Source organism: Calliphora vicina, chromosome 4 (assembly GCF_958450345.1).
Source record: "Calliphora vicina chromosome 4, idCalVici1.1, whole genome shotgun sequence".
Classification (NCBI taxonomy): domain Eukaryota; kingdom Metazoa; phylum Arthropoda; class Insecta; order Diptera; family Calliphoridae; genus Calliphora; species Calliphora vicina.
The window spans coordinates 100,336,096-100,354,985 of NC_088783.1; the positions used below are offsets into that span (position 1 = coordinate 100,336,096).

Genomic DNA, 18,890 nt, shown 5'->3' on the forward strand with positions numbered 1-18,890 from the left:
TTGTGAGTTTCTCTAGAACTGTTCGCCGCAAATTGTCAACTGAAACGTAAATTTTATTAAAAATTCTAGTTCTAATATAAGAAACTTGTCGTTGGCCTAGAAGACGGCAAATTGTGAACTTTTTGACTCTCTATGACAGTTTTCGGAAATAACCCAAAGAACAAGTCTGTTTTGGATTTTGGATTGAAATTAATTGAAAACCAAGTGTAAATAAATCAGAATGTAATTTTCCAGGACACAGGTCAACAAAATTTTAGAGGCTTTTTAAACCACTACACAATTTTGATGTATAGTGGTTCCAGTAGTACAAATATGGTCCAAATTTTAAATTCTAGGGAGAAGTTTTTTTTAACATTTTTTTTTTTTTAATTGTGAATTTTTTTAGACGTTTCTCCACATTATTAATGATAACTTAAAAAGGGTTACTCCTATATTATTAAAATAAACTTAGAAAAGTTTAGATTTACATAACCTTTAATCCGTTTATATATTGCGTTTTAATCGGCTCAGTAGTCTCGGAGTTATAATAACAAATTGAAGCAAAAAATATATTTTTTACGTGAAAATAGCTAATTTTTGTGTTTTAAAAAACTCATGAAAAATCGAAAGCGGAAGAAATTGTTTAAGTTTATTGCTTTATCGCAAACCCATATATAATAGCAACAAATATGAGATATCGATCATAAAAATCGATTAATTCTTTTCGAATTTATTCAGAAATAAGTCAATTCGCTCATTTACACAAATGTTTACTGTTTGTTTGATATATGTACATAAAATTGAGTAGTTAATGTTCTTCTTTAGATTGATTGAATTTTGAAAACATTTTCCCCATGCTATGCACAAATTTTCACACATATATTGCTTTTCAATCGGCTCAGTAGTTTCGAAGTTAGAATAACAAATTGAAGCAAAAAATATATTTTTACGTGAAAATAGCAAATTTTTTTTGCATCAAATCTATATAGTGGTTAGTGAAGCCTTTTTTTCTGCTGTTGACCTGTGTAATCATTAAAAAATATTTGTTTCAAAAATGCATTCATGATGCATATACAATTTTCAGATGCATTTTTGGAAATGTTCTCAATGTCGTTTAGTCAATTCATCAGTTTTTAGTATCCGGTGCTGTACCGGTGGAATAAATGAATGATATATGTGAATATGTAATTGGAGTCAATAATAAAATCATTCACAATAACCCCCTGAATTTAATCTTCAGACAATTTCAACAACATAACGATATTTCCCTGATGGCTACAAATTTTGTGTAGTGTCTATAATAACAAAAAAAATATATAAATAGAAACGAAAACATTTAAAACTTACCTTCATGTTATGCTCGACCAGTTTTTCACTGGAACAAATAATGTAGACAAGATAGGCGCGTACTAGCTCCCATGTTGTTTTGCTCTTGAATGCCGCAATAGGATCATTGAAACTAACGTCCAATGGATCACGTTGGGGATTTTCGGGGACATTTGGTGTGGGGATTTGCTTACGGTGAGCCTTCCTCGAAACAGACGAAACTTTATCGTCATCCGTAATGCTTTGGGTGGCGGCTACAGTTTGAGAATTGCTGGCATTTGTATGGACGCGATGATAATGTTGATTAAAATTGGGTGTAAAGAGAGCATTGGCTAATAATAGTTGTTGTTGTTGTTGTTGATTATAACGATTATGAGTGGAATAATGACTTGATGAGCGTTGCTGATAATTCAATTCACTTGCATTGTCCTTCGAATCATGACTCAATTGTCGAACGGTGCCCGACCAACTTGTTGAAGCTTTAGAGCCAGCAATGTATTGAAATTTGCCAGCACCAAAGCTACTGGAACTACTGCCACTATAACTATAAACTAAATTTGTACGTTGAGCACAGATGGAACGCAAAAACGCCATTACACACGCGCACTAGGATTTTTTGTTTTTTTTCAAATAAATTGAGTTTTGTTGTTTCTTTTAATAAATTTTTATTTGCTTTTGCTTTTCTTTATTTGGTTTTACTTGTCTTGAAGTAAAAGGAACAAATAATTTCTTTGTTTATGGTTTGGATTTAATTTAAAACTTCTGCTGTAAATTTAATACGCACAAATTCGAATTTACGCTAAATTTGAAAAGAGAATTAATTTATTTACCAAATTACAATTCCTTGTACACACACACACAGACAAACTCTCTGAGAAGTTTTCTCTTCCTTGTACAATGTACATACACACCAGTGTTGCCACCAAGACAATTATAAACTACACATGCCTCATGCCAAAATTACACATACGAGAAAAAATTACACATGTAAATAAATTTTCGTGATTTCAATAGGAGAAATTGTCTAAATTGTCATGAATATAAAAGGTTTGTCACAGTGAACTCTGGGATGTTTGGACCAAATACGTTCACTTTATTGTAAATGGACAATTTTCACTTGCGGTGATTTTAATTTATCTAGGAATTGGATTTTTTAGTGAACTTTTCTAATTTAATGAATTCTTGAGATCAGTCAAATATGTCAATCCCAAATACGCCTTTAACAATTATTAATCATGTCCATTTTAATTTATTTCTAATTTATATTAAGTGCTTTGAAATCAGTTTTGTTTTCAGATTCAAAGATAAATATTTTTTACTATTTGTTTAAAAATTATAGCTCTGATCATTTTCCTTCCCAGTAAATACTTTACCATAAAATCTTGTAACGTTTATATTTTTAAAATTTGTAGTTATAAATTTGAAATAAAGCTTCCAAAATAGTAAGTCAATTTTATTGTTTATTATTTAAAACACAAACCAGAAACCACACAGACAATATCATAAACTCAAAACGGTTCTTACGGGTATAAAAAATAACTGGAAACAATTTGTAAATCACCCCTATCTCGAATCAATATTTCACATGAAATATTTTCCCTTTTCCTTTTTTTGTTCATCAACTTTGTTCACGTGAAAAAATTCCCCTTGTTGTGAAATTTTTAGATGGAATTTTGTAAACAATAAACAGCTGCTACGAACAAAATCAACTATTGTGAATGTAAAGTTCATCGTGATATTCCCGATAGCAATTTTCCCTTCGAGGGAAATGGATATTTCATGGGAACAAAATTTCACATGTTATTGCCGATAGGGGTGAATAAATTTTTCTCACACAAATTCCTACGTTCTTGTTTTTTTTTCTTAAAATTGGCTAACGTTACCCCGAAATAACTGCAATTACCGTTACCGATATAATAGTTTATACCGTTATCTGTAAATACCGTTACCCTTATTCTATAAACAATTTAAAATTATAAAAATACAAATTTTCGATTTTGGTTATTACAAATTGTTATTGGAGAAACGTTAATTTCCAAGATAACGAAAATTAACGTTTTTCCAATAACAATTTGTAATAACTTGTAAAAATGTACATTTATTGAATAGTATTTGTTGTTTTATATTTTTTTCATGTTAAAAGTCTTATATGTATATAAACTAAAATTTAGTTTCTGTTACCAATATTACGCAAACAAAACTATCACAAACGCCGAAATATCCATCTGAAAAACCAAACATAGCAATCTCCAAATTACTTATCGTATTTTTCTGCAAACCTTAATGTTAATTTAGTTCAAACTTGATTCATATCTTCATCTTATATATAAATAGACCAAACGTTTTTTTGTGGTACACTTTTAAGTATGTTATTGTCCACCAATATTAATAAAACATATTGTTTTTGAATTTCGGCCACCGGGATTTCCTAGTACATATAATTCCATTATACTGAGTAACAAGCGAGTACAATATAATAAATATGAATACATTTAGAGATACTGGATTTGTATTTATCAACTAAAATAGAGGATATAGCTACTTTCCCTCATATAAATGTACATATTTATTTCAGTCGGTTTTGAAATCTGAAATCCATAAGTCATTCATTCAATTAAAATCCAAAATATAGATAAAATACATACATTGACAATATATTTTGGATATAATTGGAATTTAAAATTACACATAAATTACACATTCACTCAATTACACATGGGCTACACATCCAAGTTAAAATTACACACAATATGTGTAATTACACATGAAGTGGCAACACTGATACACACACACACGAAAGCAGCGATTAAAGAAGCAGCGAATAAACTTCCGTAATTGACAGGACTTCGTATATATTGCGGCGAATTCAACATAAATAATTAAAAATAACACACGATTCTTGTGTGGAACCTCTCACTCACTGGCTGACTTGTGTAACAACTAGTAAATTGTCTGGGATTTTCTTTTAAAATTTTCTTTTTGAATTTATGAACACAAAATTGACACACAATTGATATTTTTAAAGCTTGACAGCAAAATCAATTTTTGTACTAAAAAAAAAACAAAAAACCTTTCAAAAAATAAAATGTGAAAAACATTTAAGATACTTAAACAGTAGGATTGAAAGTGTTAATAATGAAAGAAAAATTTAAATGTCTTAAAGTATTCATACATATTAAATATGCTTTGCCCTCATGACTGATTAAAGTGCTAATGAAGTGGTCATCAAGTGATTAATTAACAAAAATTTAACGTTTATTATCTAAACTCGAGAAATTTGTATTTTAAACTTAATTTACTAATAATATTAACAAATATTAAGAACATTGTATACAAAATTATTTGCTTGCAATATGCATTTCTATAGAAAGACAAGCACACAAATTATAAAGTTATACTAATATTTATAATATACATATGGGCTATTCACACCGTCTGTTATTAGTCATATTATCATAATGACATAATATATTATAATAGTTTTTGTTGTGTTTTAAACAAAAAAAAAGTATTATTTTGTGACAAAACAATAGTCTTATTAGTTTAGAACTTTTTTGTTTGAAACACAACAAAAATTTTATTAAACTAACATAATATATTAGGACATTATGACAATATGACCAAATAGTAGACCGTGTGAATATCCCAATAGTATATTTTCTTAAATCTGAATGGGATATAGAACGATGCCAGCCCACACGAGATTGACCAGGTGACAATGCATCCACAAAAAATTAATTCTTCTGATCGTTGTCATCAAACAGACGGTTTTGACGTTCGCCAACAATTGTCCGTCCAATGGTTTGCAAACCCATCCATTCTTTTGTTTGCTTTTATATTGCCATATTACTGAAATCAGCAGATTCATATCTGTATTTGTATGTTGTTGTCACAATGATCTTTCAAATAAAATGGTACTATTAGAAAACCCTTTATATGGTGGTTTCTTCACTGAACCATATGGAATAAAATGCCAGGTTAACCGTATAGCTGTATAGATTAGGTGGTCCAATGAAACCACCTGCACGTATCCATAGTTTGATCGAAGTATATCAATGACTAATAAATACAATCTGGTTCTGATATTACGATGTTATAAAAGCAAAATAACTTGATAATATAGAGAAATGCTATAAAATACACAAATTGATTGGGCAGGCTAATGGAGTTCTTTCGAGCAGACATTCTTTGACAACATGGAAAGTGTGCATTGGGTCGTTGTCCTGCGGAATCTTTCAAAATACCTAAGTAAAGAAATCGGTCCATATTTGTTTCCACACTCCATTCGCCGACATGCAGCCCCAAACCACCACCATGCTTAACTGTTGGAATGAGGTTCTTCGGTGGCAGCTCTTCATTAGGTTTGCGCCAAATTTTATGTTTCCCTTCACAACCAAATAAATTGTAATTGCATTCATCGCTAAAAAGCACATTCGTGCGAAGTCGAGTCGCTTTTTTCTATTTATTTTGCTTATAATGATGACTTCCAACAAATTTAGCAATTGAACTCAAGGAATTCCCACCTTTTCTCAATTTTAAAATATGTTCACGCATTTAGATGCAAATGTCCTTTGTTTTCTTATCCATTTTAACAGAAAAGTAAATTTTTTTCTAAAAATTACTTTAAGAATTTGCTTACAAAATAAGTTTTTAACACTTTCCGTATATTAATTTTTCTTTAAATCTACTTATTTTTAAAAGGTACCGATCTCTATTTGGTATCGTATCTGTGCTGTCAGATTGAGTTTCAACTGTAAAAGTACAATAACCGAAAAGTTAACAGAACTTTTTTTTAGTTTGTTTTTGACATTGTGTCCATGCCTTGCAAAAGCAAGCAAAAATATCGATCAGAAATCCTGGGTTGTTCCTAATCTCCAATTTTAGAGGGGGTACATACTATTATCTGTGTGACTCTATATAGTATTGAGCTAACGTTTTTGCTCACTCAAAGCAGATGCAGACCTAACCCAAAATCAAGTCAAGCTGATGCATAAACGAACATAATATAGAGTAAAGACAAATAAGAAGCTAAATCATTCAACGGACATTACATTGAAAATAGATTTTAACAAGGAAAATGAGTTAGCTAGCTTAAGCTACGTTTCCGCATACACCGTAATCGGCACCGAAAACGAAATTCCATACATTCCGTTTCAGAAATCAGCAACGAAAATTGGGAACGAAAACAACTTCAAGTAGGTTGTTTTTTATTTCAAATTTAAAGAAAATCAAAATGAATAAAAAATTAATTTTCTTTATTGGAAGAGAAAAAAATAATAGATTTTGTCAAAAATAATGAAATTCTCGACATCCAAAATAAAAAATTTCGTTTCTGTTTTATGCCGCAACGCACCCAACTGAAACGAAAACAATTCAGAAACGAGACGGTGACGAACACCAACGTTTTTCAGTTTTCGTTATCGGCGCTGATTACGATGTATGCGAAAACCCAGCTTTAGTCACTAGTGACTTATTTCTGATTGATCATAAGTTAGTTTTAAGTTAGCTCAAAGTCCGACTTTTGATTATTCGGGTTAAAAAATTATTTTCCTCATTAACCCATTGTAGGTCCGAATAAGGCCTATATACGTAGTTGGAATGGTCTTTGAAATATCTATAATTTGATATCCATATTGTATGTAGTAATGACTTAGTAATAAAGATATAGATCAAAAATCGAAGTAGTCGTGTTTTTTTCTTATATCTCAGCCATTTGTGACCGATTTTCTCGATTTTAAATAGAAATCAAACCGGGACTAAGCGGATATATTGATGTGTAAATCCAGGGGGCTACGGAAAGTTGATTTCTACACACAGACATGGCTTTATACTTTATGGGGTCGCAAATGAAATATGTAGAAATTACAAAGGAAATGAGAAACTTATTTAAATATACCCCTGCCACTCAAGGTGAAGGGTATAATAAACTGTCAAATATCACAAGCGTTATTTGACAGCGAGTGCATAGAAATGTTGGATAGAAAGAGAGCACCAACAATAACAGCCGTCATTAATATTGGAAAAGAAATAAAGAATGGAAATAAGTGAAAACACCCTGTATGTACTTCATTAAACACTGTCTGTCTGTCTGTATGTGATGTAGGTTTGTGTGTATGTACAACAACATATATATTTGAGCGAATGGGTGGATGTACGAATATGAATGTGTGGTGTATAAACTGTTTCAATGGATTTTATGCCGGATTTTTTCTTAATGTTGTTTTTTTTTTGTTATTTTTGTATTTTATTTTCTATAACTTCTGTCGTCGTTGTCGTCACGCTTTCGCTGCTCTTTTTCGAACTTTTTTTTCAGAGATTATATAATTTAATTTTATTTATCGTTTTCTTCAGGTCCTGCTTTTGAAACTCGTAGTCGTATTAACAAAATTGTGAATACCGATTTATTGTGAATTAATTTTGTTGATTTTTTTATTATTATTTATTTATATTTACTTTTTTAATTTATTCTTAATTATATTTTTCGTATTTTTTTATTGATTATGAAAACAGAATAAAAGAAAGATGCTGAAAAAAATTATTGTAGGTATATTTTTAGAAAGTTTTTTTTTTTTTGTTGAAATTTTTTGCTAATGTTTGGCATGTGTTCGTTCGTTCGTTCGCAACACACATAAAATTGATTTTTGTTCACAATTCACAACCAAAAAATCTTTTATTTTATCGAAAAAACATCACACAAACAAACACTCACAGTCAGCAGAAAAAATAAATGTTTTTTCGTGTGAAAATAAATTTAATAGAAATGAAAACGTTGCAAAATGCGTGTTCAGCTTCTTTTTCAAACCCACACTCTTAAAAAAATCAAATTCACTTTTAATTATACCAATTCTTTCGTTTTTTTTTTTCAAATTTTTTCTAAAATGTTACTTGTTTTTTTTTATTTAGTTTACATTTAATTTGCTGCTCAAATTTACAATTTTTATTTTAATTAAAACGCTTTGAATTAAATTTTTATTATAAAGTAGTAGTACATACATAAAAATTATGTATATGTACATAAATAAATCTGGTATATAATTATATATGTATGGATTATTGATGTATGTATGAAACGAAACCGAGTGAAAACCAGCAAAAAATTAATAATAAATCAAAGAAAAGAGTAAGTATACCTTAAACAGTTTTGGCTGTTTATTTTTTAATATATTTAATTTAATATTTTTTTTTTTAAATTTCACACCGCAGTAGAGTTAATATATCACACACACAACGAGAGAAGGAAGAATGAATTATATATAATAATCACACGTCGTCCGTTCAACGCTGAACGACAACTGACAACTAGAACGTTACTAAACCGACTAAGGAACCAAATCGCCGCATTTACCTCCTAACCAGAAAGCAACAAAAACAACCACAAAACTGTATGAAAAACCGAAAAGCCCCACGAAACGTTAAAATTGATGATGATGATTGTCTCTGCGAGCACTTAACACTGGGTCTATGGCAGTTTGAGAAAAAATGTCACTCGACTACATGATGTCTCCTCACCAAGGAGAATTCGTCTTACAAAAACAACAACAAATTTAGCTTTTTCTTGCCAGAGAAAACGAGTCATGTGTTTATTATAACAAAAACAAAACAGAAAAATAATAATAAAAGAAGCAAAAATGGCAAAAAAAACAAGGGTAAAAGGGGCTCGTTCGTTTGGGTTTCTCTCGTGATTGTGTGCTTTAATGCAATACATGTTGTTGTTGTGGTTAGTAGCATGATAATGATGATGATGTTTGGTTGTTGTTAATTATTACGTTTATAAGAAAAAGTTGTTCACAGTCTAGCCACATGCATTTTGCGCATATCACCCAGTCCTAAAAATATAATATCCGAAATTCCACAAATGAAGACCGTTCTTTACTTTATTTTTAAACATTTAAGTTATGACTGGAGGGCGGATGAATATAATGACATCGATTTGTTAGGCCACATTTTATCGATAATAAATATTTTGTTCGATTTTACTTCAAAATGCATATTTACTTGCATATTGTTAAGAATTTGCACTAGCGATTTGAATTTAACGGTCTGTAGCAACTGCCAGCAACATTCATCGTGTTTATAAACATTTCCATCGGTAGAAGCTTCTACTTATCAACAATATTGATAGCATGCGGTTGTTAGCATTGTTTGAATGTATGGCAACACTGAATGTTTAAGCTGCGAACATTAACTTCGGAAGCTCTAGAATTCGAATATATTAGTTGTCCGTTAAGATCATTGTAGAAGGTTCACGAAAGATGGAGTGTGTATAAATAGTGGCAGAGGTTGCAGTCGTCAGTTAGTTTATTATAAGCGCTGTTATAGTGCATTTACACCGAAGCGAAATCTAGTACATACGAGATTTCGAGCCAAATCTCGTTATTTTGACGAGATTTCCCATACAAAATGAAATCTACTTCTTGACTAGATTTTGGTGAAATCTCCTCAAATCTACTAGTACCAAGTGATGCAACCTTGAATTTCTTAATAATGGACTAAAAATACAGCCCTGTTCAAGTAAAATTTGACAGATATAAATAAAAAAAAAATAAAATAAAAAAATGCGGAAAAAATTAGTTGAAAAATATTTTCAATGGATGCAAAAATGAATAAAAAAGGTAAGTGATACATATGAAAATAAAAATTATAATACTAAAAATTAACTTATTACCAGCAAATGTACATACAAAAAAAGTGTGTTTTTTTCGTCAGCTGTTTTTGATATTAATAGCCTGAAATCTTGCTAAATGTCAGAAAACAGCAGTGTAAACAGTATAGATTTTGACGAAGATTTCAATTGAAATCCGATAGATTTCGCTTCGGTGTAAATGCACTATTAGAGTTAAAATCAACTGTGTGCCTTAAGTGGTGCTGTATTTTCCAGTGAATTCGTGTACATTATAAACGTGTGTGTGTGTATTAGAACACATAGTGACAATTTAAATGGTTGTTGTACATTTTAAATAAATAAAGAGTTGTTACAATGTTTTATTTGCAATCAAAAGTATCCGGTTTATTTAAAGGAAATAAATTAATTAAAAACCAGACCTGTCGCGAAAACTGATTTTTCGCGATAACAGAACCCGAAATTTTATTGAAACATTTTATGTAATTTTTAAAATTAGAATTGTTTTTTATTGATATACATATGTATGTATTTACATTTTAAACATTTTTAAAGAGTTCATTTTTTGGCGAAGTATATTTTAAAATAACAGCTGAATCACGTAGTTCATATGGTGCTATTGTCGGCTTATCATTTTCTAAAGCCCATTGTATGAATATGTTTATCGATGTTATACAATCGTCCACCTCCGATTCCGTATCTGATAATTCCATTTGCTGCTCATTACTTTCCACATGAAATTCTTCTTGAATCCAGTTGTTTATATCAGCATTCGTAAAAAGATTTTCCGTACCAATTTGAGCTACAAGTATACCAATAGTTGAAAGATCATCGTTTTCTTCCTGAATTATATTTTGTAAAATATTTAAGGGCATGTTATCCCCTTCTCTCCATTCAGTACCGAGTTCGAGCAAGGCGTTCCAGGATTTTCGGATATTGGAAACTGATATTTTATCCCAGGACGTTGTTAGAATCTGAACTGCATTTTTGAGATTGAAGTTTTTTAGTTTAAACTCCAAATTTGTTCCCTTCTCGCCAAGCAAGTGGGTGAGCGGTTGTTTTTTATAATTTAATTTGATCAAGTTGATAACTTTTTGATCTAACGGTTGAATAAGCGCAGTAGATTCATTGCTATAATTAAACCGTCATCACTTTTTAGTTACTCAAAAAAGTCATTCGCTCTTTACATATTTTTTTTTTCTTCCGGAAGCCGTTTTCTCATTACATGTGACAAGAGTGTGATTTGGAAGCATCCTAGAATATAAACCGGATTCGTCGGCATTGTAGATTTGGTGAAGAGTCAACCCGTGGTCATCAACGTAATTCTTAAACTCTTTCACAATTCCGTAATTTTTAAAAATCTAATTCCATGTCGATCCTTAAATTTTTTCAATCATCCTTTACTGGCATTGAATAATTTTGGTTTGATAAATTTTGGAATACAAATGTCTGGCTTTTGATCGTAAAATCGCTGCTGATATTAGAAAAAATGTTTGCTTATAAAGCATTTTTCCATTCTTGGGTACTTTTTCGCGGTTGTCAAAAAAGTTCATCCACAAAACACTGTAATGTTTGGAGATAATTTTTTATTTTTTTTATCAATATATAAATCCAATTTGAATTTATTTTTAAAATTTGCGGTAAAGAGAAAGAAAAAATTTCGACTTTAAAAAATCGTTTTTGTGGGTGAGGTTTTTATTCCAAAATGACCCGAAAAAATTGTTATCGTAAATAACACAACATCGCGTGGTGCTAGGGCCGAAAAATTGGTTATACAGCCCTAGTGTACATACGAAACGCACTGAATCTCTTAAAAAAATTAATGAAGTGATAATTATTTAAGCTGAATACTGAACGAATCAATTGATTGCTTATTTTATAAGAAACAATTTTATTTTATCCAACCATGTGAAAGTTAGGAATTTGAGAATTTTATGATAAATTCAATTCCAATTTAGTTGAATTGCCCAGGACACTCACTCGTGGGATACAAATCCATCTATTTGTTACAGTCAAATCAAGATCAGAAAATTGAATTTATATTCCCCATTTAATAGGCGGCACATCACCTCATCTGGTAGCACTAATTTTCGGACATACTTTCTGTTCTATTGTTGTGGATAAAAATGTTGAAAGTATTAAACGAGCGCATGTCTGTGGATATTACGGCGAATTAAATACAAATGTGGTTGAACGAGTTTTTCACTGTCATTTATTTTGTGTTAAAAAAAACAACAACGCCAAAAAATCAATTATATTGTTCTTATTCTGTTTATTTCCTTCATTCTTTAATAACAAATATGAAGCATCTAATTATTGTTTTATAATGATTTAAATTTACAAAATTCATCTTCAAATAGTGCACAAGAATTATATTCACTGCGAAGTTTAATTAGCATCGTCGAACAGCCACGATATCAGATAAAACAACCGATATAGTTCGGTAAATAGTCATTGATTAAATACCCGATTCAGGGTTAAATGCTTTAAATATCAACATCTACTACACAAATTTTATAGAAATCGTACATACTTGGATGAATAATAACAATATATTTATGTATATGGGCCAAAACACAATTTTGTTGAAATCTGAGTTAATTTTTTTTACGATTTTTCATTTCTTTGCACATTAGTAGCGTTTTGTATGAACAATAACTTTATAATCAGGGCAACAAAAAAAGGCTGTAATAAAAGTGTTTATGCGCATAAAAATGCACTGTCAATTTGAATTTAGCGGTCTGTAACGACTGCTTGCAACATTCATCATGTTTATAAACATTTTCATCAGTAGAAATTTCTACTTATCAACAATGTTGATAACACGCAGTTATTGACATTGTTTCTAAGTATGGCAACATTAACATTGAAGCTGCTTAAAGCTCTAGGAATAGAACAATCTAGTTTTGTCCGTTAATATACTTCATGAACTTGCTGGAAGAGATATTATTAATTATTTTCGAATATTTGGAGAAAAATAATTGTGAAAGTTTTGCTAAAATGTGCATGATCGGAACAGTGGGTGTAGGACCTCCATTAGATAGAAAATTTTAATTTCGAGATTCTTTAAGCCATAGAGAATTATACATAGAGACGACACATTCCAATTTGTCAAACAAAAATACAACAAAATACCCAACGATCTAAAGCCATGGTAGGCGTTCATATTGTTGAGGTTACGATGATTTTCGTCAAACAACCCGAATGTGAACAATAGAGCGTAAAAATACACACAATTCATTCAGTTTCTTGATGTTGTTGTGGATATTTTATTTTTTACCCAAAAGAGCACACAAATTAAATGCCTCTTTTTGCGTACCACTGATCTAAAGTAACTGTTGTGCTGGTGAATGAATGGCTTGAGTGGCATATGAATGTGCTTGTGCAGCCCTTTAGTGACTACTCAATTCTGTTGTTGTACACTTTTAAATAAATAAAGAGTTGTTACAATTTTTAAACTAATCAAAAGTATCCGGTTTATTTAAAGGGAATAAATCTCCGTTTTCAAAAGGTTAAAACGTAACAATTGTTGTCCGAAGTGGGATTGCAAAATAATAAGCATGAAGTTTGAAGAACTCAAGAAAGATTGAGTAAGTTGGAGCTACCAACAGCAGGTAACAAAGCAGAATTGCAGAAGAGGCTCATAGATGAATTCAAGCGGCGTGATATTGACATTGGAGCTTACGAATATGAGTATAAAGAAGAAATGTAAGTTCATCTACAGCAGTGGTGCCCAAACACATACCATCAAAGCTTTGGTTGTGTTGGTAAAACAGCGGAGAATAAAAATCAACTCAACGTATGAATGTCGTACTTAACATATGAATGTTTGTTCTCTGAGATGAACACAATGCAACAAACACATGACCATTATAAGAAAACACACAAGTAAACTTATAGTATGTGTATCAAAGTAACGTCAGCAGAAGTTTCTTGCGCTATTACGCGTGCTAGGGAATTGTGATATTGGGCGACACTGTTCTACAGCCAATAACGAGAAGCTTTTAGCAGACATGGAAGCGAAATTTCAAGAAACTTCTAGAGCGACAGGGGAGAAACTTCAGCAAATTTCGGAAATTATAAACAGCAGAGTGGTTGACATTGAGAAAAAGGTGTCCGATTTAGAGAGCGGCCTAGAACAACAATCCCAAGATGTTGATAATACATTTCTCGATCTGGAAATGAAATTTAATAATCTTCAATGCCAAGACGGACCGGTGCGAATTATTTCAGAAGCATGTAGTGAAATAAAGGCTCCTAGTGGAGCAATGAAGAAAAAGCGATAGAGTTGATTTTGGCCTTGAAAGGAAGCGCAGCAATAGTTCTTGAAAGCGTACCAGTAAGTAACAGAAATAGTTATGATGACCTAATGGTCGTAAGTATAGTGGAGAACAAATGAAAGAAATATACCGATTGGAATTGCGTGATAGAGTGCAAAAAGCCAATGATACGCAACAAGATTTTGCGATAGATATCTAGCGTTTGCTACAGCTTATTTATTCAGGGGAAAACCATTGAAACATTTGAAGATGGAGGCATTTGTAAATAAATCATGTCATCATTCACTGAAACCGTCTTTTTCGCGCTGGTACAAGAAACAGCAAAGATAATTTAAAAGCCCCAGATGTGTAATATGCGGAAAATCGAGGTTGTCTCTGAAAGGGAGAGAAATATGGTCATCAAATTAAAGGAATTAAAAGAGGCAGTTTTAAAGCCGTTAAGTAAGGGACAAACTAAAGCCAAAGTTAAATGTTATAACTGTGGAAAAATGGGTCACATTCAGCGAAACTGTAGAGCACCAGATATGTTTAACTGTCAAGAAACAACCAGCAGCGAAACATCAAGCATTGCAGGAGCCACCTTTAAAGCGAGCTAGCACTGAGGGACATGATCTGACACCCACAACTGATGGCCCTACCATCTCCATATCAGTACTGCAGCAGGAAAATAACAATCTTACTGCTAGTGGGTACATCAACGGTCAGAAGCACATCCTTACTATGGACACGGGAGCGTCGCAGTCTATCATCAGAACAGATTTAGTAAAGAAATCGATGGAACCAATTTGCAATGTAAGTCTACGCACCGCTACTGGAAAGCCTGCCACTGTCCATGGTAAAGTTAATGTGAAACTAACTATTGGTGGCATTAGCGTAAATCATGTCTTTGTTGTTGCCGATATTGTGGACGAAGTAATCATTGGAGCAGACTTCATGATTAGTCACAGCATTACTTTGGATATGGGACAAAAAGTCATGAATTGGCGAAATGTTAAAATACCCCTTGACGTCGGATATGAGAGCCAGTCTCAAGCAAGAAAGCTAGTATTTTTTGAGCACAAAAAGTTGCCACCGCAGTCATAGGATTTGGTATGGGCCCGTTAGGAAGTGGAGGATTGTATAGACAATGGTTTGTTGGTGTTGGAACCTGTTAGAGTGCTTGGTCTGTCCCACAGTGAAAAGATCATCAGGCCGGGTTCCAAGATGGGTGAAGGTGCTTCAGCAGAGAAAGATACTGCCAATGAATTCGCCAAAGAAATGCATGAATTCGTTCGGAGACGAATTAAAGTGACAAATGACCAAATTTTTTTTTCTTAACTTTTTATTTATTGAATCTGCCTATATCATTAGGCCTAACAATAAGTGTTTAAATCTTATAACTAAAATTAAAACTAATTGATCTATAACGAGAGCATTGATTGTTGCATGGACATCATCTTAGCGGGGTGGTAGATCTCATCTACGAAGCCTTGATCTGGTTTGGCTCTGTGCGAGAAGCCGAGCAAGCGGATTTAGGTGGGATTGCAGTTTCAGTATATATTTATCGCGGACTTTCTTAAACTCATCCTTCACTAGTGACACTTCCAAGTCCCTGTGGCTGTTTTCAGTTCTTATGTACCATGGTGCACCCGTCATGGTCCTAAGAATTTTCGACTGGGCCCTCTGTATAAGCTCAATACTGGAATTACTGGCCGTTCCCCACAATTGGATTCCATATGCCCAAATTGGTTTTATAATTGGTTTAACCATGTTTCCACACATCTTAAGTAGCCATCTAGTTACTAGATGCTATATATGGGTTTTCAAGCGAGCTAATAATTGCGGTGTCATCAGCAAATGTAGAAATAGTCAATTCATCGCTCGTAGGCAAATCAAATAGATACTCCAGCTCCAATCCTATATTCTCTTGTCACGAAATCGTTGCACTTAACTGTAAATATACGGTCCGATAGATAAGATTCCAATAGTTTATGAATATATGGTGACAGCAAATGACCAAATGAAAACCAGATATAGCTCACAGCGTAATAAGGGTTTGTCATCCAAATTACGGAATCACTACAAAGGGCCACATAGGGTAGTTAAGAAACGGGACGACATGGTTTATAGAATACGGAAATGTGGAAGACCTATATCGGGAATTAAGGTTGAACATCTGAAACGACTAGCTGCCTATGGGAGAATTGAATCTGTGCCTATTCGAGACGAACAGGCTTAAGCGTGGGGGGGTATGTTTTCATATAAAAATAAAAAATGTAAAAACAATTTTACTCTATTATAGGTTATAAATTTTAACCAACACGAATGCATGTGGTTAATGTGAAAAACTTCGAGAAACGTAACGCGGTACAGTTAGACGACGCCAACCTTTAACCAATGCGAGTAAAAGGCAATCCCTCGCAAACGCAAAAAGGACGGCTTGATTTCTCTTCCTCCATATAGGGCTGAATTACGAATGTCCTTTATTTTTTAATTTACGAATGATGTTATCCCTGCTAGTCGTCATTCGCCTGTGCATATTTTTGGCAGGGTAATTGACAATTTTAGTACTTACTTTTAAAAAATTCGCGTGAAGCGGAAGTTGATATTAAAAATAAACTTAAAAAATGCACACAAAATTTTAAAATATATTGAACTTTTTATAAAAAAACAACACAAGGGAATGACCAACTTAAGTATGAAAGCTCACTACGATAGACAAAACGATACTGACTTCATGTTATTAATATTGTTGGAGATAATCCTGCAATATGTATACTAGTGTGTCCCAAAAAAACATTTTTGTTTTTGATCAAGCATAATTTGAAACCTTATAGGGTACAGTATTTTTGAGATTTTTTTCAAATTTTTCGGAAGAGGTTTAGAAGTCGCTCAAATCGAGTTTTGGCCAAAAATCGGGTTTGTCGACCTTTTTTTGAGTTTTCTTCATAACTCTGTCAAAACTCTCGATTTTCTTTACTTTTGAGGGAACAGTTTAAATGAAAAATGTACAAGCTTTATTTTTGTGTGCATAAACTATTAGTTTTTGCAATGATTTGGCTCATTAAGTTGCCCTACATTACAGTTTTTCTTAATTTTTCCATACATTTTGTAAATAACGCTTTATAACTTTTAAAATTTTTATGAAAATTAAAAAAAAACTAACAACGCAGTTTGAAAGATCAATTAATTCTTAATAATTTAGGGACATTTTTGAATTTGCTTTTAACGTTTGCCACCAGGAGATGGCACCCACGATTGGCTATCCAGCGTTTGACATCTTTGGGCATAGTGGTGTTTGTCAAATGCTTTTATACGATCTAGGATGTTATCTAATTAAGTGCTGTTATTGAGCTATGTTCTTCCCTGAAGCCATGTTGGTGTGTGGCGAGCGGGAAATGCTCTTTCAGTGATGGTAATAGTAGGAATTCAAAAACATTTGCAACTGGTGATAATAAGGAACTAACCTCCACACCCTGTGGGGGCACTCGGAGTTTAGAGAGGTAGAAGTTAAACAGGAGCGGCGACAGGACCCCGTCCTGAGGGACTCCTTGTTTAACTCTACGGGATTTTGAGCATATGTCTCTAAACTCCACGAACGACTGCCTGCCACTCAGACAATTCACTATCCATCTCTTCGTGTTGTTGGGCATTGTGGACTGCAGGAAGTGCCACTAAGATAGTCCGTTCACAAGGCCTCTGCTGATTTAAGCCCTGTGAGATCTGAGTGCCTATGGCGGTGACAAGCTGCTGGTAGTTGACGGGTCAGCTGGGGGAGGAGAAGAGCTTCGAGTGTCTTCGCTACAGGTGACAGGAGGGAAATCGGCCTGTACGATTGTCCCTCACTCGAGATTTTCCCAGGTTTCAACAAAGGGAGCACTCGACCCATTTTCAAGACATCGGGTATTGTTAAGCTCCTTACTGACAGGTTAAAAACCGTTGTCAGGTACTCGACTCCCCGCTCGCCTAGGTGTTTTAACATCAGTCCTATTGCTTTTGAAGCCTTAGCTGTGTTGATGGCTTCTGCAACTTCAGTTGGCGTGTAAAGTTGTGGTGTGTTCGAGACTGGAAGTGTTTTTCGCATTGTCTCTCTCGGGGTGCTCAATAAACTGTCGGCAAAAAGCACGCGCGCACCGTTTAGGGTCGCAAACGGTGTTGTCTGCAAACTTAATCGCGACCCTATCATCCTTCTTTGTCGGGTTGGAGAGAGGACGAACTGTAGACCACAACTTGCCAACTCCAGAACTTAGATTGCAGTACTTCAAATGATCCAACCATTTGTTTCGCATGTCCTCATTTATCAACCTGCTGATATCGCGGCTCAGCTGGGCGATCCTAGGGTCGCCAGGGTTGGTACTTCGGATGTCATCAGGCTCATCCGCGAGTCCCGCTGCTTCTGCTGGGAAGTGCGGTCACAATACGGATATTCTACCAGCGGGAATGAAGCGATCGACTGCTGCGGTGACGGTTTCTCGAAACTTCCTCTCTGCTTTGTGTACGTTGGAGGGAATCGGTAGACCATAGAAGATGCGATCGGTAAATTCTCTGAAGCCGTGCCGGTCTGCTTTCCTTTGGTTGATGTAAGTTCGGCGTTCAGAGATGATGAAATCGTTGAGTCTATCCAGACACACGATTATGGGTAATTGATCTGATGCTAGAGAAATAACTGAACGCCAAGTTGTGCAGTTAATCAGACCAGGACTCGC

The 18,890-nt window shown here is 33.4% G+C and overlaps 1 protein-coding gene across 2 annotated transcripts in view; it reads right to left on the reverse strand.

Annotated features, from left to right (window-relative positions):
• Nucleotides 1-8,633, reverse strand: part of slgA (proline dehydrogenase slgA) — a 58,902-nt gene extending 50,269 nt beyond the window's left edge. For both annotated transcript variants that reach the window (XM_065507634.1, XM_065507633.1), the window contains exons 1-2: nt 8,436-8,633; nt 1,327-2,104 (exon numbers count right to left, since the gene is read on the reverse strand). In XM_065507634.1, the coding sequence (XP_065363706.1) occupies nt 1,327-1,899 (573 nt within the window). In that variant the 5' untranslated portion in view covers nt 1,900-2,104; nt 8,436-8,633. The remainder of the gene's footprint in view (nt 1-1,326; nt 2,105-8,435) is intronic.
• Nucleotides 8,634-18,890: the final 10,257 nt, after the last annotated feature.